Below are 22,124 nucleotides of genomic sequence, written 5' to 3' on the forward strand. Positions count from 1 at the left end.
TGACCAGCACAACACAATATATGCTTGTCTTTTCCACAAATCCAAAGGTTGAAAATCTAGCGTGGCTGGTGTTTCTAGATTGAATCTCTGAGTGTGCATTTTATACGGAAGATATTTCCCTACCATTTACTGCTATGGAGTATGAGAGCTGCTATTAGCCTAGGCTGGATAATTGCAGGTAATAATAGTGTAGAAAGAACAAGTCAGGGGCAACAAGAGATGCTTACAGCATTTGAGAGAGGGAGACAATAGCAGCTTTTAAAGAAAGGTTAGACGGTTGCACGACCTGCTACTCTTTGAGAACCCTGGGGACGACCTTTTCTCACCCACCTGTCATTACTTTAAATTAACTTCATTTATCTCTGCCTTCACATACAGTAATACAGCAGTTCAGCACACTGCTTTTTTGCAGCATGTAGTACATTGTCAGTGAAAATAGTGTGTATATGTACTCATATAGTGTAACACAGTCGATAATTTAATACTCTTTTATGGACATCAAAATTAAGGTTTTTGTGTCTTAGTTCTTGCATCAGATACATGATGTTTAAAGTGGTTAATTTTTTGTGGTATGTGTGTATTCTTAGCACAACTTTCATTCTGTTATTTAGATCTCTTGTGACTTCTTCCCTCAGATGAACCGTCTCACATATGTCAGCTATCAGACTGCCAGCTGACAGTCCGCATGGCAGTCTGCAGCTCAGAAATCCAGATTCATAGCATTGGATAACTTATGACTTAAGAATGTCCCACACCATTGATCTATCTCTTAGAGAACCTGCATTGGACCAATATTTGTGGGGAAAAAGGCATTTTTGAGCTTTAAAGGCTTCTTTCAAAAAAACTAATAAATAATTATAATTAAAACCCTTACCACTGCAAACTATTGAAGCATAACGTATACAAAAAATGTTGAATAAAAATAATTGTCTGTGGCTATTATCAGTTATGATACTACCTTAGAAGGCTGTGAGGTGTCTTACTATGTTTTGGAACAGTGATGAAGTTCTCTCTTGAGTTTTAGATTGAAGATGGAACATTCCAGCTGTTTCTCTGAGGATGAGGGATAATGAGAAATACTGTAAATCAGGGTAGTGTAAAGCACATCTACCTCAGTGCATAATGCCAGTCAGTAAGGTGTAGGATAATTACTCTGTGCTGTGCATGGAGTCATTTCATCAGAGAGAATTAAAGCTCTCATGTTCTCTGCAGGTGGGCTCATGCAGCCTAAGCCCCTGAAATATAATTATGTGCATATTTATTTATTTTTTTGTTACACTCCGTATAGAGGATTTTAAATCCATAGTGTGATGGTGAGTCCACTGACAAGGAGATACTTGAGCTTTTGATTGCAGAAGTGGTAATTATGGCTCTCAGCTGCCTCCATATTAGTAATATTCATTACATTTGTGTAATTGGTATATGCTATTACTCAGTGAGTTGTGTTACATTCAAGATTTTAATCAGAGATTTTATCAGTTACATGCCTTCACTGAGAATTGACAACTGGCAGTGCTAGCTTGACAACTGGAAACATCTACTTGATTATTATTAATTATTTTTTTTTCAGCTTGGTGTTTCAATTTGTGGGATAGCAATTATATTTATTTTACTTTTTATTTTATTTTTTAAATAGGACATTTGAGTCTGGAAAGTGTATCATTTGTCATCTAAAAGCAGGCTTACAGAGCCTGATGCTTCCAAATTAAGGCAAGGTTGTTGGCTTTCAAACAATAAATGAGTAATAAATTGCAGTTTGTTCAGTCTCGGTGTATTTTTATTTGTGCGTGTGTGTGTGTGTGTGTATATTGCACGTCAGATTGTACTTTTTTGTTGGTCTAAGCTTCTTCCCTTGTGTTTGTTTTGGTTCATTTGTGTGAGGCTGGTGAATAGCCTACACTACTTTTCAAACGTTTTTTTTTTTTTTTTTGGGATGCATTAAATTAATCAAAAGTGAAAGTAAATACATTCATAATGTAACAAAATATTTCTATTTCAGTTATCTTTTTATCCTTCTGTTCATCAAAGAAAGAAAATTCACATTTTCCACAAAAATTGTAAGCGTTTTCAAAATTGATGATGATGAAAACTTTTCTTGAGCACCAAATCAGGATATTACAATATTAATATTGTATTAAAATAATATTAATATATTAAAATAATGTCAATATTAAATGTAATAATATTTCACAATGTTACTGATTTTACTGTATTTTTGATCAATAAAATGCAGATTTGGTGAGCATAAGAAACTTCTACCAAACCCCAACTTTTGAACTGTAGTGTATGTACAATTACAAACCTGATTCCAAAAAAGTTTAGACACTGTACAAATTGTGTGTAAGAAAAGGAATGAAATCATTTACGAATCTCATAAACTTATATTTTATTCACAATAGAATATAGATAACATATCTATATTGTTGAAAGTGAGACATTTTGAAATGTCATGCCAAATATTGGCTCATTTTGGATTTCATGAGAGCTACACATTCCAAAAAAGTTGGGACAGGTAGCAATAAGAGGCCGGAAAAGTTAAATGTACATATAAGAAACAGCTGGAGGACCAATGTGCAACTTATTAGGTTTTAGGTGCTGCATCACATACAGGAATGCTACTGTAATGAAAATCACAACATGGGCTCGGGAATACTTCCAGAAACCATTGTCGTTGAACACAATCCACCGTGCCATTTGCCGTTGCCGACTAAAACTCTATAGGTCAAAAAAGAAGCCATATCTTAACATGATCCAGAAGGCGTTTTCTCTGAGCCAAGGCATTTAAAATGGGCTGTGGCAAAGTGGAAAACTGTTCTGTGGTCAAACGAATCAAAATTTGAAGTTCTTTTTGGAAAAATGGGACGCCATGTCATCCGGACTAAAGAGGACAAGGACAACCCAAGCTGTTATCAGCGCTCGGTTCAGAAGCCTGCATCTCTGATGGCATGGGGTTGCATGAGTGCGTGTGGCATGGGCAGCTTACACATCTGGAAAGGCACCATCAATGCTGAAACGTATATATCCAAGTTTTTGAAAAACATATGCTCCCATCCAGACGTCATCTCTTTCAGGGAAGACCTTGCATTTTCCAACATGACAATGCCAGACCAAATACTGTATCAACTACAACATCATGCCTGCGTAGAAGAAGGATCAGGGTACTGAAATGGCCAGCCTGCATCCAGATCTTTCACCCATAGAAAACATTTGCTGAAGACCTAAGAAGACCTTAGACAGTTGAGCAACTAGAAGCCTGTATTAGACAAGAATGGGACAACATTCCTATTCCTAAACTTGAGCAACTTGTCTCCTCAGTCCCCAGACGTTTGCAGACAATTATAAAAAGAAGAGGAGATGCCACACAGTGGTAAACATGGCCTTGTCCCAACTTTTTTGAGATGTGTTGATGCCATGAAATTTAAAATCAACTTATTTTTCCCTTAAAATGATACATTTTCTCTGTTTAAACATTTTATGTCATCTTCGTTGCATTCTGAAAAAAATATTGAAATTTGAAACTTCCACATCATTGCATTCTGTTTTTATTCACAATTTGTACAGTGTCCTAACTTATTGTATTTAAATGATTGAGCTTAACTGACTGTGATTGGTTGTTCACAGTTGGGCTCCTGTGTGTGTGTTTACAGAACAGGCCTCCAGCAGTACAGGGCTCCCAGCACCAAAGCAGCTCTCCAGCATGTATGAACCCAGCCCTGATGAGCTCCCCCTGGGTGAGACGGAAAAACAGGGGCTGTGCCATAACTAAATTCTCTGTTTGTCCAGAACGGATGTGCTGCACTGTGTTGCATCTTCATTTTACACATTGTCACTGTTGTTTTCGGAAACATCAAATGTTTAGATGAAACAGATGACCATCCTGCTTTGATCGCATGCAGAGCAAACCACTTAGAACTTCTCCTTCTTGACTGGAGCATGTCAGCAGCATTGCTTTGCTTTAATTTCACATTCATGCTGTTGCTCACAGAAAATATGAAACTTCACCATGCATCATGATATCAGTCATTCTTAATTCTCCAAATAATGAATTGGCTTGTTCATCTCACAGGGCACAGAACTCATTGGCTGAAAGTCATTTACGTCGTTGCATTTTGCTCTGCAGTGGATTGTGGGATTTCTTTCTGCCCTTTCTCATTTAGTTTTTCTCTGTTTTCCTTTCTATCCCCATCTCTTCTTTCCTTTCACATATATAGTACCGTTATCAGGATGATGATTCCTCTCCTCCAGAACATGGCTTCCTGCGGCTTACCAATGAAAGTCGAGCGCCGGAGCTGGTGCATGTATCGGAGAAGAACCTCTCGGAAATTGAGAATGTGCATGGCTACGTTTCCCACTCTCACATTTCACCACTTAAGGTAAGTCACCCTTTCTCGAACCATTCAATATGTAACACAATGGCCCGCTTCACATTGCCTTCTTTCACCTCCTCCTTTTTTTCAATTGTATGTCTGTGTGTCTGGTTGCCTCTTTGAGTGACCGGTTTTCCATGTCATGTTTTCATTCCTCATTTATATCAACATTTTTTTAAAAATCTAAAGAAATATTTTTTTTAATTAATTTTTTTAATGCATTTATTGGAAAGAGTCTGACCTGTAAGGCAAGCATTTGTTGGAACAGTTGTAGGTTATGTGTTAGTCTTCGGTATAGCCCTAGTGCTGTGCTAAGCTGTGCTCATGTCACATGACTTCTCAACACTAGATGGTGCTCAATTATTAGTTTAAAAGCAGGGGATTGTGGCAGCAGGTAGGTTATTTTGTACTGTGTTTGTCAGACACAGTAAAATCATCAGAAATAATTATTTTCTAAATATTTCACCACCTTTTAAATCCTAGTACAATTACAATTATTTATTTTATTTTAATATTTATTTATTAAATTTGAAAGAGGAATTTGGGGTCAGTAAGATTTAAAAGACACGATCTAAGATTTATAAGAAACAGTACAAACAGTCATATTGTGAAATATTACTGCATTCAAAATATCTTTTCTTTTTTTTTTAGTATATTTTAAAATGCAGTTTAATCCTGTGATGCAAAAGCTGAATTTTCAGCAGCTGTTACTCCAGCCATCAGTATCACACCCTTCATGAATCATTCTAATATTATGATTTTCAGAAACATTTTTTATTTTTTTATTAGCAATGTTGAGAACAGTTGTGCATCTTAATTTTGCAAAAGCCTTTGATACATCTTTTTTTTCAGGATTCTTTGATGAATCATTTATTTGAAATCTTTTTTTTACATATATATATGTATAACAATGTAGAAGCTTTTGCTGTCACTTTTGATCAGTTTAATCGATTTAAATAAAAGGTTACTGACCCCAAACATTTTTAACAATAGTATATATTTTTTTGGTAAAATACAATTAATAAATGTATTTATTAATGACAATTAAATTAATTAAAATTAAATAACAAAATTAATTTAAATAAAATACTGCATTAAGAAACTAATATCAATTCAAGAAAAACTTGACAAATAGTAAAAATAAATAAATTTTATATATATATATATATATATATATATATATATATATATATATATATATATATATATATATATATATATATGTATATATATATATAATTTATTTCACCTCTTTGTGCACTTTTAAGTGTACTGCATTCATGAAAAATGCCAGATACAAACCATATTTATTTATTTATTTCAGAATTGAAATCTTTTGTTGCTGCTTTTCTATGATCAGATATGTTCCGGCTGGAGTCACGCTCTCTGTCAGAGAGACATTACCATCCTCTGCCTCATCTGATTGTCTGCAGATGATTCAAAAGCTCTGTGCTTTTATTTGATCTTGGGTAGTGTATGATTTTATTCCAGAGTGTATAGACCTGTCTGAAGCATTAGGCTCATCAGAATTCTGCACTGTCATCTCTTGTGCAGACAGTGTTTTAAGACCTCAATCTTTCTATTTTGCCAACAGCCGCTTCTCCCCCAGTCACATAACAACCTCTATCCTACAGACGTGATTTCTCAGAGCAAACTCTTGTCGACGCTCAGGCGCAGGATGTTATTTGTCAGTAGGACTAAAAAAACCCTGCACTGACCTACTCCTCTCACTTCCTGTTCCCCGAAGCAAGGTGAGGGATGAGAGGTGAGAGCAAGATGCTCTTACGTTCTATCTGCACTATTTTTAAGTGGTTGCTTTATACACACACGCATCAGGCAGATATCTTTAGTTGCTATGTCACATCTCACTGTGTTTTTTTTTTAGCATCTTATGCCATGAGCGTAGAATTTAGTTTTGGGTTAAATGTGTACAACTTTTCATTTCGAGATCCCTGCATTCTGTTCCATTTCTTTCCATCTAGCTGTTTATTAAAAGCAAAAGCGTGCTCTGTGTGAACAGTCTCTGACTGCTTTTACTGGTCGTGTGCAGCAAGTGCCGGAAGGTCAGAGCCAAAATAACCTTAAAAAAATCAAAGCCTCATCCAGCCATCTTTTGTTTTCGTTCCCCTCCTTTCTTCCTCTCATGGTTCATGCACTATGTCTGCGTTTTTATCTTCTCTCATCCTGTCTCCTCAGCCTCTCTCTTCCCTCCCTGAGTGCAGCTGACATGCTGGTGACGCTCTTTTGTATTTTCTCACCTGCAGCCTGCGCTGGTTACCCGGTTTGATCTAACATACCCGGGGGTGACCGCAGCAAACTACCTGGCAAGTTTTGTGATATTTATTTTGAGTGTGTCTATTTTTCCACGTTGTTGTTGTGGTGGTTGTTGTGGTTCATCCGTACTCAGGAACATTACGTCTGTGCCAATGTTCCGACACTGTGTGACATCCGCATGAAATTCTTCAGAGGGTCTGAATAGCAGACCGCTGGCTCTTCAACCAGAACTTCCCTTTGAAGAAACCCATTTGTGCAGTGAAATCACATTTATTTTCTCCAAATATGTTTTACTCAAGTGAAATCAATTTATGTGATGTTCATCTTTTTTTTTACCCGTGATGTTTGTTTTGGGGTTGATATGTCGTTCAGTGTGATCGCTGCTGATATTTGATGACTTTTATTGCAGGTACATTGACCATTGAAAGACATTTGTGTGGGTTTCTGTTAGTGTGTGTGTGTGTGAGTGTGTAGTGTGTGTGAATGAGCATCTAAATCTACCTTCTTGCAATAGCAGTCAGTTTTCATACACAGTCCGTGTGGCAGTTACAGTTTGTGTAGCACTTCTGGTAGCGCTCTGCCTTATCAGGCCTTCCAGAAACTCTTAAATGCACACACAGAAAAGTAAACACACACACACACAATCTTACACACACTTCAACCATCCTCATGGCCTCTTCAGACTGTCAGTTGTGCTAATGTTACAGCCTCAGTAGACCGTCACCATGACAGCCTGTCCTCTTCAACTCTCCACACTCACGCCAGGGACGCTCCGCTGAAAATTAGCTAACAGCTTCAACGTGTAGATCTGTCACACCCCAGGATTGAATGGGGTACAAGTTAATCCTGAGATAAACAAAAATGCAAGCATCAACTGCTGTTGAGTAACTAAAGTATGCACACTGTGTCTCTGTAGGAGGTATATGTTGTGGTCAATAATCTATAGATATGCAAACATTTTAGTCATTTTTAATATTACATTAAATGTTTTCTTTGTATTATTATTAAATGCCTTTAAATATTTTTTATATTAAATATGAAATATAAAATATAATTTCTCATGATACTATTAATATGAAATATTTTATTGGGTAAAAAGATAAGTAACATTATTTTTAATATATTTTACATTTCTAGGAATTTGAATGTTTATTAATGTTATATTTACAATAGTATTATTAAATAATGTTGAACATTATCATTTAAAATTGTTTAAAAAATACATAAAAAATGCACAGGTCAGAGTTTAGCAAACTTGAACTTTGCTCTACAGTGACAGATGAAACTTGTGCATTTGCATGTATTTTATGCATTCATATGCTTAATTGCACGCAGAAATTTCAAGAGCTTTCAAAATAATTAAATAAAAACACTAAGCTTTAAACTGATTGGCTGTAATTATTAGCAACAAGTAGACATGATATGTTGACGAGAGGACTCATTCCTGTCTAAATGAGCAGTTTTTGGCCAGAATAAGTTGAGGACAAGACTTTGTATAGATGGTCAAAGGTCTGTCTAAATGAGACTATTAGAAGCTTTCAGACTTGATGCACTCTATTCAGCAGCCAAACTTGTTGATTAAATCACTTTCGACTTTCTCTGCATACATATTCTAGCCTTGTCGTCCCCTCGTGTCTCGGAGAGAGTGAGTGTGAGACTATTATGCCGAGAGGTGAGCTAGAAATGTAGCACCATTATTCTGACTGAATCACTGCAGGGCTAAACATTGTGAATCAGCTTGAACACCCGTCGTCTGTTTGCAGCCCAGGAACTCCTACTGAAAAGCTGCTTTAACACAAGCACTAATTGAACGGCTGCATAAGAAGGACTTCTCAGAAGCTTGACAGTCAGATGGCATGATATCGATCCTCGAGTCGCATTATTGAATAACATAACAACCAGAAAGGACACGCACCTTTTAGCTCAGATATTAGCCATCCGCCAGTCATGCAAACATCTGTGGTTTTAATGAGTGGAGCTCGGCAGGGGAGAGCCATGATATTTATTAGCAGAATCAGTGTGATTGGAGAGCTCTTTTCTTCCTGAGAGAGCGCGTCTCGGAAAAGAAGTGAGAGACAGCAGAGGCTCAGGGTTAATGGTGATTGTTTGGTTATCTCTCCTCCCTGGTGAAATGATTACTTCAGAGTCAGGGCTCTGTATGTGCCCAGGTCGGAGTAAAGGACCAGGCTTGATTGTCTGGGAGATGAGCCTTGGGTGGAATTAGAGATCAGCCAATTACCTCGAAAAGAAAGAAAAGAAGAGGGGAGGAGGAAGACGAGGGGAATAACTAAAAAATAAATAAAAAATAGAGTTGTGCAGAGGCCTAAATACATGAATTAACCACAAATGTATTACTGTTAAAACCGTATCAAAATAATTTAGCACAGCTGCCAACAGGAAGAAATATGTTGAAGTATTTTTAGCAGTGTTTCCTTATCACAGTTTCTACTGGCCATACTGTTTTTTTTAGGGTTCTTTGTTTTTTTTTTCATTAAACATTCTCACATAAAGTGTGACTTAGTGTGGTCGCATTAGCATATTTATTTTAGTCTTACTACTTTTGACATCATAGTCATACTACTTTCTCTTTTTTTAATGTTGCTGTTTAGCTTCATTTTTTATTTTAGTTTGTAGTCATTTTAGGACTTCAGCATAAACATTTATTTGAGTTAGCTCATTTCAGGCAACATTTCTGATTTTTTTCATCTTATAGTTTATTTCAGCATTATTGCACTGAAGCACTGAAGAAAGCATGGGCTGAAACGTCTGCTCTTTCGTCTGTTTTTAAGACTCTTTACACTTTGTCACTTTTTCACTTTTGCATATGGAAAATAAATTATATTTTCGATAGACCTTTTTTGGTCTGATTATATTTTTTCAGTGGATGGACAACTTTGGCTACTTGATTGACTAAACTTCTTTTTGTTAACAAACCTCACAATTCATTGATTTTTCTTTTCTTTTCTTTTTATTTTTTTGACTGCACACAATTCCGGTTTGATTTCAGCATTATTTCAGTTAGTGGAAATGAATTTTTAATTTTAATTTAAAATAACAACACTGCTGAGAGGTCACATAAAAGTTTGTTTGGTTGAAGCAACAAATTAGCAAAATCTGTGTGGAAATCTTTCGCCCTGAGACAAAATCCAAATCATGTGGATTCTTACTGAAATGACTCTATTTCACCTTTAGGCCAGTAAACCACCCAGAACTGCCTAGCCAAGGCAGTCCAACACATTAAAAACACATTCAACTACATAGTGATGCTGTACCTCTCACAACGTCATCTCTGTTCATTTTTGTCTTGCTATTTTGTCATGGTTGTGTCTCAACAAGGACAGCATATCTACCACAGACAGGCTTTTTTTTTTTTTTCAGTGCATGTAACGTGAAGTCAGGGAGTTTGAATTTGTTCCATTAGCATACTAATTGTTTTCAGGTTTTCTCATTTTTGTCACATCACTTCAAATAAAACGCTTATGTCTGCCCTGAAGCAAGAGCTTAATGAAATTTGCTCCAAGCTTTTTTTTGTTGTTGTTTTTTTTTTAAGGGAGATGAACTCATTCGTCTGTTCATAGACTGTTTTTTGAAGGGGTTTTAGGAGTCAGGACTTGTGATGTTTCCAGAAGCATGCCATAATTCACCTTTACATAAAAGATTTAAGAGAGTGTTGGAGAGCTACAGGGGCCAGCTATGTTTTTATTTTATTTATTTATTTGCAGTGTGGAGAGGTTTTTCTTTGATTTCTTATTATGAACAGACAGTTATAAGCCTATTAAGTTGTTCATGAGTGGCACTTTACTCTTTGCATATCGAGAACAGTTGCTTAAGTGAATGTATCATCTCTGCACCACTATCATCAAATGAAATTGCAAATTATTTCTTAATAATCTGCTTTGCACTGTTAAAAATATCCTGTTAAATTGATGAAAAAAAAAAAGCCTGTTGTAAGTAATTCACTGTAAAAAAAACAGTACAGTGATGTTTCAGATTTTATGGGATGGGGTACTAGTGCCTGTATATATATTTTTTCACTTATACCAATGTAAATGTAGTGATAAATCATAAATCATAATAATGCAAGTGGTACAAACAGAAAACCATATGGTAAATCAGATTTTATAGTAAGTGGTCTGTACATAAAAACAGCCACTACCCATATACGGTGCAAAGAATCACACATACACACACAGACAAAACACCATCAGGGTATTATACATGATGTTAAATAATGCAATGAACATAAAATAGTAAAGATAATTAGCATGAAATGCAGCAAAAAACACCCCAATATACATTACTTATTACAAAAATGAGAAACGTTAGTCTATTTATGCAAAATATAGTCATATGTGATATCATGACTTCTGGGAATGTTCTTTAACTGTTGTTTTTTACAATATAAATTATTTAATAATTCATAAATGTACTTTCAAAACCACAGTATAAACTGGATGTTAAAGCATATACAGTTTTTCACCTTATATGGTAATTTACTGTCAACCAATTTACAGGTTTTACTGTAGCATTTGTACTTTTTTTCTGTAAAAGGTCAACTTTTCACAACAAATGTATTTATTATTTTTTTATTTAAAAAAATGTATAGTGCAGTTCGGACAAAAAAAATTCTCTCACAATTAGTTGAGCTGTAAATTGACATGTCAAACTTTTTGACAAGCTAATCTATAAATGGCTTGCTTAATACCATTTTTACATATTAAACATTTAAGAGGAGAAAGTATTTTAACACTGACAAAATTACTTAAACTGTCATTGTCCTTGAATAGCATTCAGTCAAAATTTCATTGTGATGCAGTTTGAGCTTTAAGAAATTTTGCACCCGGTCTGAAGCAGTCAGAATCCTTGACATGCTCTACTCCCAACTCCAATGACGATCGAAGTGCTCGCCTGGCTGTCAAGCATAGCTTTTACAATTTTAGAGCATATTAGAGATTTTGGTCACTTGTGGATAAAAACCGCTCAATAATTTACCCACAAAAAGAATATTCTATGAAACATATCAAGAAGAAACTGATATATAGTGAGAATATTTGCAAGAATCTTTAAAGGGTTCATTTTACAGATCAGCAGATGCTAACATATAAATTATCGACACACTTTACATCTGTTGAACTGGTGAATTACATGTGAGACTAGAAAGATGCTTCTAGAGCTTTAGCCAGGAGAGAGTCACATGTGCTACCCATATGTTTCTCTTTCCCTTGGTTTACTTGCTTCATTGAATAACCTTTATTATAGAATCTATTGGTATCAAATAACTTTTTTTTAAAGTAAAATATATATCAGCAAAGACAATATTAGAGCATTTAAGGAGCCATCTTTAAAAAAAAAATACTTACATGCTCAGTATGTATTTGAATAAGCTGATTGACTTATTATTTACATTTATTGATGATTGCATTATCGTATTTTCTGACGTCTGTCAATAAAGCTACATATTTAACCAGGGAGAAGGTGCAGTGTCAAAGCAAAGGCATCTTGTTGTTCCTTAGCTCTCTCTTTTTTTTCTCTCTCTCTCTCTTTTCTCTCTCTCTCCTCACACAGATGCTTAGGAAGGTCATTCTTAACCAAAGAAAACACAGTGATATGAATACTAAACTGTCTCCTTAATTGCAGATTACAGAGTCTGGGGATTATAAAAGAGAACATATCTAGGCATCCTGATCAGTCCTCACAGACTGTTTGAAATGCATCCTTCAAGCCAAAAACTGTTTTTAATGGTGATGAAATGTCTTCTTGGGCCAAAACACTGATGAAAAGGGAATATTTTGAACTTGGCTGTCTCTATTACACTATATGTGACTTTATTGATTGGCATTTGTCTCAGTTATTATAGCAAATCCCAGCATTGATGTTTTATGGTAAAGACACGTTATTGTATCCTACCTTCTTAAAATCTGTCATCTTAAAGCCCGTGAATGCAGTCAGATCCTGGCAGTTGCTTGGTAACAGATGTGCCCAACTGCAATGTTTTTAATAATCAGACCCACGCTTGAGTCCGACCTTGTTATTGTGTATGTGTGTGTGTGTGTGTGCTCGTTTGTGTATGTGTGTGTTTATGACCTTCACCCTGTATCTCTAATGAGTGTAAGTAGCTCTAACAGGGTTATGCTGCACTGCAAGTGCTAAACGACAGAGAGAATGTGAAGTGGGTTTTACTGACAGGGTTTCAGAGACCTCCTGGACCCGATGGACATGTTTATGTTGTTTCAGCTCAGCTCATTATATGGCTGCACTCCGTGTCGTCCTTTTTGAAATAAAAATGAAAACTCGAGAGATTGGAGCTTGCTTTTTCAGATTAAGGGCGGCATGTCTATATTTGGTTGACCACATGCAGGGGCGTACCATAATGACTTAAATTTTGATCGGTTATATTTAAAAGAGTTTGTTTTTCCTGACCTCACTGAGAATGAAAAAAGGACTTTACAATCAAGCATCTGGTTGCTTTGACAGTGGGTTAAATAAATGTGCAAACAGTAAAACACAGTCCCACTGTGGCTAAGGCTTCCTATTAATGTCCACCTTTTAAGGAAATCATTTATATAATATAAAAAAAATAAAGTAATTTATGAAATAATAACACATCATTACTGGGTATTCATGACTCAGACTGTGCCTGTCACAGTGTGAGCACTGAGCCGCTGAAAGAAAGTGAACCTCCTTTTAAGAAAATAAAAGTTTTCTTGGGCAAATTATACACTTTTGTTTACATAAATGTTGCTTTTACTCACCATGGATACATTGGAATTACTGTAAAAACAGTCATATTGTGAAACATTAATGCAATCTAAAATAAATGTGAAAATTTGAGCACAAAATCTGCATATTAGAATGATTCCTGAAGGATCATGTGACACTACAGACTGGAATAATGGAAATTCATCTTTGCCATCACAGGCATAAATTACATTTTAAATATGTATTACAGTAGACAGTTCTTTTAAATTAGACCGTATTAGTGTCTTTGTGTTTTTGATCAAATAAATTAAGACTCGGTGAGCACTTTCACAAACGTGTAATATCTTAATTTATTCCAAATTAATGACAGGTTGTATGTGTGTATCACACTTCTAGTATAATTATATAACTAAATGTGAAACAGCGCAAACAGATATCCATCTTAATTTCTTACAAACTGATGTAGGGTCCTGAAAATGTAGGATTTAAAATTTATGGTTATAACATGCACTTGACATTCTATTTTTTCCAACCAATCTATGACTATAATCATAAAGGCAGCTGTATTCTCCTGCTATGTAACTGCAGCCAATTTTCAGTTCTTTATTTTTTTGCGTCCTGATCACATTGCACTTTTCTGGTGAAAAAAGTGGACTGTAGGTCCGAATCTCTTCCTATCCTCAACCTTTCTGTATTTATCTGACTCAAGGGCTCTTATCAACCTCATTCCCTGCTGCTGTGCACCGCTCTGCTGTTACACTTCCTGATTTGTGTCTGAGTGTCTAAAGTACCGGCCGTCTTTAATCTCCCAGAGTGCACCTGGAAACTCGAGTTTAGCTCCAGAGTGAACACCTCACAGATTAGTTGAAGAGAGAAATATATTCCCTGAAAAGAGTACAATGCACTTAAAACTATGTCCTAGCTACAGTAGCCACATTTGCCAGTGAGTCATTGGTAGTTTAAATAGAGCACATGAGTCTTCCCTGTGGTTCAGGTGATTGCTGGTGCAGTGGTGATATAACTCAGTTTTAGTGCACTTTAAAGCAGCCCAGTCACTGGCAGAAAGAGAGAGAGAGCGCTATCGGGTCCCATTGAGACATATAATTTGTGTAAAGTACAAGATAGTGTTGCAGCACCATGGAGAGATCCATGTGCACATACATGTTGGCATTTGAAAGTGGTTACCCAGTGCTTCCTTTCCAACCTGACAGGACACAATAACACACTGCAATTAACACCCCAAATTACCCACCACAGGCTGGAAACCAAGAGAGAGAGGCAGTCGGAAGGAGAAGACAGCGAAAACTGGAAGGGAGGGCAGTGGAGGTTGCGTTTCAGCCAGAATCCATTACACAATAAGGCCTCCAGAGAAATTGATTTGCTATTAGAGGGTAAATGCATATGGCAGGCAGTGGGAGATTTCCTGGAAGGGGCAGATTCCGAGCCCTCATCCCGTGCTCCTTTACAAAACCTTGATGGAACTGCCATCCGCAAAATTGTGTCTAATTTGATGTTGAGATTTCAGCATGCACAGAATAAAAGTGTACCTTCTGCTCTTCCATTTCATATGGATCAAAGGCAATTTAAAGAGAAATTTAAGACTCTTAGCTTCATGCTTTCCACCTGTTCCACCTGATTTTTGTAAGATTTTAAGACAAGATTGCATTTAAAAAAAAAAATACTGTACAAAATATTAACATTGTGAAATATGATATGCATAAGTAACTGTTTTCTGTGTTTAGGCCTATGTATTTTAAATTCCTGTGATGACAAAGCTGAATTTTCAGCATCCATTATTACAGTCTCAAGATCACAGAGTGATCCTTAAGAAATCTTTTTTTTTCCTTAATCCTATTTCTATCCATCACTTTTTTTAATTTCAGTTTAAGTCCTTACAGTTGCTTCCTCCTGCTATACGGATCGCAGTGTAAGATGCAAATTGAGAAGGTGCTATATGCAGGACAGTGGGGGTAAAGGGACCTGCTGGAGTCTGAGCTACAGATCACTTTGATGTGGTCCCCTGTCAGAGCCTCTGCCCTTTACGTGGGCCAGGATTCTGTCCTCCCCACTGTATGTTCCTCATGCATACCAACACATCCCCCTTATGACTGCATGCCATCATCATTCCTGTGTTCATTAAAGCGCAGGTGCAGACTGATGACATCGGTTAGAGTGGAACATGATTTATACATGTCAGGAATTTATTGTTTTGTGGAAAAGTAGGTGTGGTCTCTCTGTGACACACAAAATATTAGGGCTTAGCAATGTTAGGTGAAAAGAAAAAATATTTTGATGATTACAAAACACTTGTTGTTCACAAATAAGATCAGTAATGTGTATTAAAATACATGGTGTTATTTTGTGTTTTTCATGGAAATGGAGGCCATGGGTACATGGCCATGGTTCACCCTTGACATGACATAACTGTGCATGCGGGGGACACGGCAGTGTCCATAGAGTCAAGGTCATGATGTGGCTCAGTAATTTAACTGGGATCAATGGGATTGTATGGCTGTGTGATTCTGACTACTGAGAGACTAATGCTGATCTGAATGTGTGTGTGTGTGTGTGTGTGTGTGTGTGTGTGAGAGAGAGAGAGAGAGAGAGTTTTACTAACACTGTTGTACAATATACACACACATTTCATTTTAATTGTATTCTTACAACCTGTCGTGTTCACACAGCTTCCATCTGCCAACAGCAATAACTGTGGGATTACTTATGTTAGGGACCACTAATCTCTAATCTTTCTTTCTCTCTCTCTCTCTCTCTTGTTTGTTCATTCCTTTTTTCCCCTTAGTTTATTCGTTCTTTCTTTCATTCCTCATTTCTTTTATTTCTAAGGCTCTGTCATATGAAGGTGTACTGGCACTTTTTCTGCTGCCATCTCAGTGGCTATCACCTTCAGATGATGTATGATTGATTTTAGCATTTCAGCCATGAGTGACATATCTGAGCGAGAAATGATTTGGCCCTTTCAGATGGGGAAAATCTGTTTTCTGGAAGCATGCTTTGTATCCTAGTGTGTGTTTGTGTGTAGAGTTGGATTGTGTTTGTTGAGGATATGCTAATTGCTTAGAATGTATTTTCTGGATGAAGTATAATTGATGGGCAAGGGATTCTTGAATACGTACACATACAGTATGTGCTTCCTATGCTGATCAGAATGGTCCTTTCAGCAGGCGTCCACATTCACGCTTGTCCCTCATATAACCCTAAACTCCAGGGCTTCAGATGACATCAAAGCCGCCCTCCTTATTTTACTTACTCCAAAAAGCCTTTGTTAATGATAAGCAACTGACTGTATGATGCCTCAGTCTGCTGCTTCTGATTGTCTCTGTGTTCGTGATGAAGTGTAGGGCCCTCTGACTCGATGAGAGAATCAACAATGCTGTACAACTGGTTTCTTACGCATATCCCCTCTGGGGTAGACCTGTTATTTAGAGAATGCAGTGCCGCCCGGCCCATTCATTTCCTAGACACGAGCGGGCAGTACGAGGAAATTTCCCTGTGTACACAGAGCTCCCCAGTGTGCAAAAATCAATATCTGCGCTGCAAAGCATGCAGTCTGAAAACGCACCATTGCAGCCATCTATTACAGATGCACTGTAGGATAATCCAAGCCAGACCTTATACTGAAGGAGCTCTGCTAAGGCAAGCATATTTCAGCAGAGCTGAAATGAAAATGAAGTTTTCAGTGGACTTTAATTTGTGTATCGGACTTAAGTGTGATAAATAAGTGTAATTTGCCAAGAGCAAATGCAGGTTTAATTGTACTATACAAATTCCATGTTGCATAATTGCACACAGAGTTTGATTTGTATCCCCAAACAATAGAAAAAAAGTATTTTCCCAGTAGTTGAAAGTTACTAGATGCTTATATTTTATGTATGTGATTCCTTGATCATATTTTGGGTCAGTGTCATCAAAATGTCTGAAAACCTTTGGTCTAAAACAATGTCCAATTATGTATTATATTTAAAATTAGAAATTGTTTCCTTCAAATAGCTTGAACTGATGAATTGTGTTCATTGTAGCCATGTAATTTTCATGTACACTACTGTAAAGTGTGATTGCTTCTTGTGAATGTGACACATATAGACCAGAGTTCTTTAACAATATTCTGCAATCAGCTTACGCCTGAGGAGAATCAAGGGCACTTTATTCAGCTCAGTGCTGGAATTATGTAACAATCATAATAATATGTAGCATTTAGAATGTGAATTCAAGATGAAGTGCAGTAGTTATGCAACAAGCACAAGGTGTACTCATTTAACAAAATAGAGCCGTTTATTGATTCACTGCAGGAGAGATTTATTGCCTCCAATTCAGTTTATGCTCAGTTATATTTCCTGCTTAGACTCCAATGTTTATTCTCTAGCTATAGAAACCCACAGGTTGATTAGATTCAGTATCCACTACCCTTTTTGGTAATACCGAGTATATGGGGTTGAATCATTCCTAGCTTTCAGCTATAAACCCACTTGATTAATCTCCTTATTTGAAAAGCGAATTTCACAATTTCACAGATGTACATTGTGTAAATATTTAACTAAATTAGAGCTTGATATATGAACCTGGAGCTATACATGTGGCTTTGTTAACATTCTCATGTACTCATTATCTTAAAACATGAAAAAGAAAATGTGGCCAGCCCAGAATAGCCTAGTTATTCCCGCTCAATAATCTGTTTCATTGTGCACCTTATTATAGTTCATGTTTTTCGATGCCTACAGTCTTTCGGCACTCATTTAATGTGATTTGTGTCTGTCTTTAGAGTTTTCTCCTGTGTTTTTCTACAGCTCCATGTTGTCAGAAGAACATCAGTGAGTAACATCATGACTCAAGGCCTCTGTAACTTCGTAGTGCCTCCATTCGCCCCCACGTGGGTCGAATCACCTCCCTGCCTCATTGTTTATCCCACACCACCCTGTGTTAACATTTCCACATCTTTGCTGGCTGAAAGAGCTCGCTGTGCCTGCTCAGATCTGAATATCCCCATCCTGATATGATTGAATGAACTTTTTACCATCATAGGGTACAGTTAGCCTGAAAAGGTTTTGATTCCGATTAACTGTTTTCGCCGATGGATGAGCTGATCTCTGTTTGTAGACCCTGGATTGCTCTTATCAGTGCGTCCAGGACCGTGAATGGCTCTGGGAGCGATTGAAAAAGCCACTGGGAGCCTCACTTTTGCTGATGAGTGCTGTTCTGTGAACACGTGACGTTGTCAGTGAAGACGTACGGAGATGTTAAAATGAAGCTCATTTTCAGCGTGTGAAAATGCATGCTGGGGTGTGATGGGGAGCGGAAGGAAGAAAAATGAAATCTCTCCTCCTGCTGTAATACTTGCTCATACACACCCACTTAGCAGATCAGTGTGAAAAATGAGTGTCTTGTAAGTATGAGGGCTGACCATTGATCTGTGTGTCAACTGAGTGTTAAAAATGATGGCTCTTGAAAAATGTAGAGCAGACTTATTATAACTAAGCAGAACAAAAACATTATCTAATAAGAGTTAATCACAACAGACAGGCAACATTTTTCATTATCCATGACTACTTGGCTTTGTCCGATGATTTAGCAGAGGTTTTAATTAAAAACACTGCGACCAATATGGTACAATAGGATAAGAGTATCCAATAAAAAATACACTAAACTTTAGGGTAATCTTTGAAAGAAGTCTCTATTGCTTTCAGCAGCCATTACTCCAGTTTCCAGTGTCACATAATCTTTCAAAAATCATGCCGATTTGGTGCTCAAGAAACATTTCTTATAATTATCAGTGTTGAAAAAGTTTGTGCTGCTTTTTTTTTAAACTGATACATTTTTCAGGTTTCTTTGATGAATAGAAAGTTTGAAAGAAACCTTTGCTGTTTTTGCTGTCACCTTTGATCCATCACACCCTTGCTGAATGATTTTTTTTAAAGACCTCAAAAAAATGTGTTGCTTATTGCTCAGTAGATTTAAAGTACATATACAATCAAAATTGACCGTATTTACTTCCACACACATTCCTGGTTTTATTGTGGAATTAATTGGTGCACATTATTCCAAAGAAGCATCACAGTTTGTGATACATTTCTAATGCGTAAAACCAATTACATCTCTTGAATTTTTCTCTTTGAAGTAAGTTAAGTAAGTAAGTTGTGTATTCATTCATGTTGTCTTTAATGGGGTCCTCAGTAATGCCTAAATTGAGTATCATTGCCTTCTCTTACAATATCAAGTTAAAAATAGAAATAATTTAGATAATTGTTAACTTGCAGAGAGAATAGAGCTATAGAGTGAATGTGCAAAGCATAGCTCAGAGTATTTGGTCCTTGAAGAGATCTCTGACTTGTGATAACAGACTTGGGTATCTTTGAGCACAGTTAGAGACATTGTTGAGACCTTGTCTGAAACTCCAGTGGATGAATTATATATTTTTTCTTTCCTTAGGAGCTCTGAGAAGCAAAAATGAGTCTCCATTTTTAGATAAAATTGAGATGAAGGGATAGCCACCTCAAAAAAATAAAATTCTGCCATCACTTAATTGCTGTAATATTTTCCCTCTCTCTTTCCAACACAATTTAAACTTGCTTGTGGCATTAAATGATAAAATTACAGGTAGATTCCAGCATTCTGTTCAGCGAATTTAGCGGTCTCACGCAGGTGTTTTGACTATGATCCAAAGCATTTCAGAGGTGTGAGGGATGCAGCTCATGTTTACCTTCACTGATAACACAGACAGATTGTGTTTTTGGTCCCAAAAGAACCTATGGAGCTTTAGATGATTTATCCCACCAAGCTTAGGGAGCCACATTCATTTCTCACAGCCAGAAGAGCCCCTGAACCAGTGCCAGATAGACTTATGTACTACCCCCAACAGACAGAGCAACTATATTGGCCTGGGGTCAACAGAGTTTAAGTCCTGCACACAATACCATAAAGGAGAAGACTCGCCGTTCTGTTGGCAATGTGTAAATAAACCAGCAAGACTAGGGAAAGGAGAAAACAGTGAGATTTTAAAGAGAGTGCATGTGAGATTTGCGACTTTCTCCAAGCAGTTGGTCTCTTTTTGCCCTCCCTCTTTCTCTCTCACCTGCTCTAGACTGAGTGTGTATGTGTAGATTATTACTGAGGGCAGAGGAGTGTGAACAGCATCTCTCTCTCTTCCTCTCTCACTCTCGCTCTCGCTCTGCCTCTCTGACGCTGAGACTGGTGACTCCTCCACAGTGTTTACTCATAATTCAAACGGAGAGATTCCACTCAGCCACACTATGTTTGCCTCCATTTGGTACGCCAAGAAGCTTGGACGCAGACTGCTTCAGAATGCTAGGAAGGCTAAAATGCAGAAGGTAGGTGTGGGAGATTTCCATTTGCTCCGCGTAGAGTTCATTCAAAAGAATATGACCTTGTTTGTAGTGCTTCTTAATATGAATTGATTAGCGAAAGGTGGATTGGAAATGGAAAGGTGGAAGGAAATGCATTGGTGTGTGTTTTTAGTCAAGTTTGTTAATGCTAAAAAGCGGTTGTGATAATCGTAAAGGAGATTCTGGTGAGCTAGATTGAGTACTTCCTTTCTTTTTTCCTCCCCCAGATCTAATCTTCACCGTCTTATAGTGGGAGTAACATAATAATGTTTTATCCCATTGTCGGAATCCCTGCTAGCATTACAAAGCATTAATAATGATCTGTATCATTCTCATTAAACAGCAGAATATCCTCTTTACCTGCTGTCTTCCTGTTATCGTGGCATTTACCATGCTGTACCATCTGTGAAGTTTAGCAGCCTGTCTCTCTCTCTTATTCTCACTCTTTCTCTCCCTCTGTCGACTCTCGCAGTCTTGAGATGTTCAGCACCATATCTGATTTGTCTTAACCTGCTGCAATTTTAACTAGTCCTGTTTCTGACCAGCTCACTTCGATTCTCACTGTTTCTCTTTCTATCAGTAATTCACAACTTTTGGTGCCCTTGCTAAAGATTGCAGTTCCTGTCATTAGCGAGGGTCCTCATCACTTTTACACTTTTTGAAGGGAAGAGGTGTGTATGTGTTAGTGTGGGATTTGAATGCAACAGGTTTTATTCTCTTATCTGCCTAATGCACAAATGCTAATGGTTTGAAATCTTTTACTGGGGAGAATTCACAAAAGTATGTCCAGAGCATGTCTATGCCACATTTGAACCTAGGATTAAAGTACTCTTCATAAGTTTTAGGTCAGTAAGATTGTTTAAATGTCTTGCAAGTTGCTTATGCTTTCCAAAGCTGAATATACAGTAAAACTGTAATGTTGTGAAATATTATTTAAAAAAAGTTGTGTATTTTATTATTTTAAAATGTAATTTATTTGTGTGTTGACAAAGCTAATCCTTTAGTTACATGATCCTTCCAAAATCGTTCTAATATGCTGATATGGTGCTCAAGAAAAAAATTCTTATTATTATCAATGTTGGAAGAGTTGTGTTCATGCTCTTGTGGAAATGGTAATACTTTTTCAGGATAATTTGAATAATAGAAAGTTCGAAAGAACATTTATTATAATTTATTTATTAGAATTATTTAATAAAATTATGAAGGTCTCGTTCTTTAAAAAAAAGTTTTTTCAATCCTCATTCTCAGTGGTGTTTGTTGTATTCTAAATTACTTTAATACATTTTTTTACAATTAAATTTAGCATACATGTAAGATAGCACATCAGATAATAATATTTAATAATATATTTTTCCACATTACATTAATTGGAATCAAGATGTTTGGCATTTCTTTACCAAGACTTTTCAGGGAGAATTCTCAATTAGGA

General features: G+C 36.7%; 1 protein-coding gene across 23 annotated transcripts in view; it reads left to right on the top strand.

Moving 5' to 3' along the window:
- Positions 1-22,124, top strand: part of dlg2 (discs, large homolog 2 (Drosophila)) — a 191,930-nt gene that overhangs the window by 81,227 nt on the left and 88,579 nt on the right. For 14 of the 23 annotated variants that reach the window (XR_003293022.1, XM_026273740.1, XM_026273743.1 and 11 more), the window contains 3 exons: positions 3,648-3,731; positions 4,212-4,373; positions 6,632-6,691. Coding sequence is in view for 22 of the 23 variants with exons in the window: in XM_026273740.1 (XP_026129525.1) it covers positions 3,648-3,731; positions 4,212-4,373; positions 6,632-6,691 (306 nt within the window). In the remaining variant the exon portion in view is untranslated. Of the gene's footprint in view, positions 1-3,647; positions 3,732-4,211; positions 4,374-6,631; positions 6,692-20,500; positions 20,681-22,124 lie in introns of those variants that run through there. The other 9 variants (XM_026273747.1, XM_026273745.1, XM_026273764.1 and 6 more) reach the window with 3 other exon arrangements.

This window comes from Carassius auratus, chromosome 10 (genome assembly GCF_003368295.1).
Source record: "Carassius auratus strain Wakin chromosome 10, ASM336829v1, whole genome shotgun sequence".
Classification (NCBI taxonomy): Eukaryota; Metazoa; Chordata; class Actinopteri; order Cypriniformes; family Cyprinidae; genus Carassius; species Carassius auratus.